The following is a 4,644-nucleotide window of genomic DNA, read 5'->3' on the forward strand; positions in this document are numbered from 1 at the left end:
CGCGGTGTTGAAATTGTGATTGCTACACCTGGCCGCCTACTCGATTTCCTAGAGCGGGGCGTAACCAACTTGCGCCGTTGTACTTATCTAGTATTGGATGAGGCTGATCGCATGCTAGATATGGGATTTGAACCACAAATTCGGCGTATAATAAAGCAGATTCGCCCAGATCGTCAAGTGTTAATGTGGTCGGCGACATGGCCAAAAGAAGTGCGCAATCTTGCTGAAGAATTCCTTGATAACTATATACAGATTAACATTGGCTCACTAACACTTTCAGCCAATCACAATATACTTCAAATAGTAGATGTGTGCGAAGAGAATGAGAAAGATAATAAGCTCATAAAGCTTTTGTCGGAAATTTCTGCCGAATCCGAAACGAAGACAATTATCTTCGTGGAGACAAAGAAACGCGTCGATGAAATAACCCGTACTATTGGGCGTAGTGGATGGCGCGTGTGTGCTATTCATGGCGACAAGTCGCAACAAGAGCGTGATTTTGTTTTGTCGTCATTTCGTAATGGACGGCACTCAATTTTGGTAGCAACCGATGTGGCTGCACGCGGCCTAGGTAAGACTAATTTTCCTTACATTCCTCGCCGCTGCCGCTATATAGCTGCGGCTACGGCGATAACTTGACTCTTTGATCGTAGCTGCGAGTGATGCTGTGGACGAAATGCTGAAAATTCTATCATTATTACTTTGTTGGTTCGATGGCGAATTATATTTTTTTGTCATGATGCGAATCAGCGAAACCCAACGCCTTAATAATTGTTTCGAATGCGTCCAATTAAAGATAAGATGGGGTATAATTATAAGTTCGTTAAAAAAAAAACAAGCGGGTAAAGTTTGGAGTTAAAATTTAAAGCCAACTGCTCATAAAAACACTGAATGCAATAATTTTGCGGACGATTCGCTGAAAAAGGTGTGGGTAAATAATGAGGAATGTGTATTTCCATACATTACTGTCAGGTTACGGGTCATATTAATTAACTAGGATTGTATTTTGTATGTTTATGTACCTATATAAAAAAGAATAGTGTCAGTCAAGGAAACTGTGGCCGCAAAATCTGAATAGAATAGTATATTTTAGCGGGCGTGACTGTGCTTATCATGACAGCTGTTTGGTTACTTAAAAGGACTACTTATGTAGGAGTTATGACTGGCTACTTATTTTTTTTTATAATTCGTCATTTAATTTGTTTAGAATAAAAGCAGTAACTGATTCATTTCATATAAAAGTTAATATCAAAAAACAATCGTTAATTTCCTGTTGTAAAATCTTATTTAATGCCAATACTTAAAGCGTTGCTTACTATATAAAGGCTTTTCAGCGTTTGTACATACGGAAGTCGGTAAGAGTCAAATCTGTGCCATTAGATCAGCAGCAGTCATTAGCATGGTTAGGGGGACAAACACTTGCGGGTTTCAATAATTAGAAAAACAACGCACATTGTTCAGAGTTTGGGCCTAATAATTTTTGACTGGCAGTTGCATTTTTTCAGTTATTACAATTTATGTGTGAACAAAAATATCAACTTCACCGTTTCTTCAAATGGACTTCGATTTTTTCTTGTATATAAAACTATGAAAAAGTTTATAACTTCCTAAAATATTTCAAATGCGAAAACACGGCCTATCAGAACAAATGCTAAAATCTGTTTCTGCAGTTTTGTTTTTGATAGTTAACAAATCATGCTTGATAAAGAAAAGCTAAATTCAGATTTAGTATTTATTAGCAATAAGTAAACACTTAGGTTATATATAATTTAACAAAAAAAAGGCAGTAATGTAAATATATCATAGCTAAAAAAAGTAAACGCGCAAATGCTGTGCTTCAAGTTCGGCTTAAACAATCCGGTGCGCATACGTACTATGTGTGCTGGAGTCAAGCTGGGTAATAAAAATATGGGAGCTCACTGCAAATACCTATTGTGTATGTAAAGACATTGCGAGTACGCTTAGCTCGTGCTTGCGTTCTGTGCGCTCGCTTGTTTGCTTGTTCAACATCCTTGGTTTTCTTCTCACCCTACCACAGCTGCGCTCAACACATCCCTTAATTGTAAATTCAGGTCTGTGCCGGAATTCGGTAAGTACGTTGCTTTCTCTTCTCATTAAAGTCATTCAGAAAACCAATTATTATTTCTGTCTGCTTTTGGTTGTTAGTCTTTTAAGTATACTATATGAATTAAGCTTCCAACTCCGTGTATACTGCCTACGCATTTTAATAAAATGATTTTATAATTTCGAAAATCTTTAATACCAAAGAAATTGAAAAATTTAAGAAACATACAAGCATACAAGGAAAAAATCGTTGAAGGTCGAGGTCCACTTAAAAATATTGCAAAACTCCAATCATGCCAATTAAATTATAAAGTTGTAAAATATTTCACTTTTCTTGCAATGTTGGAGAAATTTTTGTTCAATTTATATGCTATGATGTATATTTTTTTGCCAGCGTGCACTCTAAATAAATATTTTTAATTTTCGACGTTTGCATCGAACGAACGCGAATTAACGACTATTCCTACAACGCACGTCGTTCAATGCTTTTAAAACCCTAAACTGAACAGATGTTGACGATGTTAAATTCGTAATTAATTACGATTATCCTTCGAATTCGGAGGACTACGTGCATCGCATCGGGCGTACAGGGCGCTCGAACAATACGGGAACGGCATACACCTTGTTTACCACTTCAAACGCCAACAAAGCTAATGACTTGATACAAGTGCTGCGCGAAGCTAATCAGGTAAAAATATTCAAAAATTATACATAAAATTATTTAAAATAAAACTTTCGTATTACATCTAACGAACGTTAGGCTAACAATTTTTTGTGTGGTTACTTCTTTTTCATGTACTTTTTGCAGGTCATCAATCCACGACTTGTTGAGATGGCATCATCTTCGGGCTATAATAATAAACGCAACTCGCGTGGTGGCTATCAGAATCGTGGTGGTATGGGTGGTGGTGGTGGCTACGGCAATCGCGGTAATCGCTCTTATGGTAACAATGCTGGCGGCATGGGTGGCGCTCAATCATATCAGCAGCGTCCACCACAAATAGCTAATGGTGGCCAAATGTATCAACGTCCGAGTGGACCACCTTCTCGATTCTCAGCCGCTCCTCAAGCTGGCTACGAACGCAACCAGCACACCGGTGCCAATAAGCCTTATGGTGCCGGTGCTGGAGCCGAAGGTGGTGATAAGCGACGTTTCAATCCCCAGCAACAACCGCCACAGCAGTCTTTAGGTTATCAGCAGCAACCCCCGCGCATGTCATATGGAGGCAATAATGCACACCATCAACCGCCGCCAAATCACCGGGCGGCAGGCAGTGCTTCTGCTGGTGCATCCGGAATGTACGCACATGCACCTCCTTCTCATCATTCAGGAGGCAGTAACTATGCCGTTCCCTCTGGATTTGGAGCGGCGTCCGGCAATAATATGTTTGCTTATCCCCCGCCCCCATTGCCCGCGCAAAACTAAAAACCCATACTATAGAAGTAATTTTAACATCATCAGTAATTTAAAACGTAATGAATTAACTTCTGCACTTGGCATTTGATTAGATTAAATTATGTTATTCTTGTGTGTGTGTTGTACTAATGTACGCCAAGTCATAGTACGCAAGTGTTTTGTAGCATGACGGATATTTGAAGGAGATCCGCACTGCAATGCTTCAGTTCAACTTAAACGTACCGGAAATACTACTTGTTTGGGTGGTTGTTTTGGTTCAACATTTATTTCTAAGCTGTGCATTTCTTTTACTTTACATCTTATTTGATTGTATTGTTGTTGTCTCTGTTTCCTTTTTTTTTTATAATTTACACATCTTTACACCGCAACTTCGTGACAACGGGCTTTTCCAAAGTTCTTGCGCAAGCCTGCACTAATTTTTATTTAATTTTTGAAACTTTTGCAAGAAGTGTTTTTTTTAACCGAATTGGAACTATGATTGTTTCCAATGCAGAGGTTTTATCTCCAGTATAGATCACGGCTATGTCATCGAGCATACAGCTATATTCATTACATCAACATAAATGATCACGTTCATCAAACTTTAAAAATAAATGCTAGTTATTACAATATATTAACATAGTTGAAGTGAATTGTATTCCTTGGATTTTAATGGATATATTAATGTTTACGTACCATAAAATTTAAACAAATATACTTCAATAAAAGTATATACATAAATATGCCTAATAACACATGGTATATTTAAAACCCCTATACAAATATCTTTTGAACTTTTAAAATATGGGGTGCGTTCAGAAATGCATCAAGCCAAAGCATCAGTCTCTTTTTTACTTCCAAATTATAACTCCTGCAGACGCGTTATTTGCGCAACTAAGTTCCAATTAGGCATTTAACCGTGGTTGCGCATATGGCATATTTCTATCAATTACAGTTTAGAAATAAATGCGTCTTATGCTTAATGCATTTCTGAACATATCCATGGCTGATAAACGGATAGTAAGTATTTATGAAGAGAATAAGTGTTTGCAAAACCTCCGATTAACGGAATAAGAGCTAAAAAATATTGGGGCGCTTTCTTGTTTCCGTACGAGTCGAAAATCTTGAATTTTTCCATCATTTCCATATAAAAATTTCAAATATTCGATACGTACGAAAACAAC

The 4,644-nt window shown here is 37.6% G+C and overlaps 1 protein-coding gene across 1 annotated transcript; it reads left to right on the forward strand.

Moving 5' to 3' along the window:
* The first annotated feature begins 9 nt into the window (after positions 1-9).
* Positions 10-4,174, forward strand: LOC118755573 (probable ATP-dependent RNA helicase DDX17). Its single transcript, XM_036490402.1, has 3 exons — positions 10-571; positions 2,574-2,752; positions 2,873-4,174. Exons 1-3 carry the CDS (start codon positions 112-114, stop codon positions 3,488-3,490), a joined length of 1,257 nt encoding a protein of 418 aa, XP_036346295.1. The 5' UTR covers positions 10-111; the 3' UTR covers positions 3,491-4,174.
* The last annotated feature ends 470 nt before the right edge of the window (positions 4,175-4,644 follow it).

This window comes from Rhagoletis pomonella, unplaced genomic scaffold (genome assembly GCF_013731165.1).
Source record: "Rhagoletis pomonella isolate Grant_MI unplaced genomic scaffold, Rhpom_1.0 Rhpom_scaffold_06657, whole genome shotgun sequence".
Classification (NCBI taxonomy): domain Eukaryota; kingdom Metazoa; phylum Arthropoda; class Insecta; order Diptera; family Tephritidae; genus Rhagoletis; species Rhagoletis pomonella.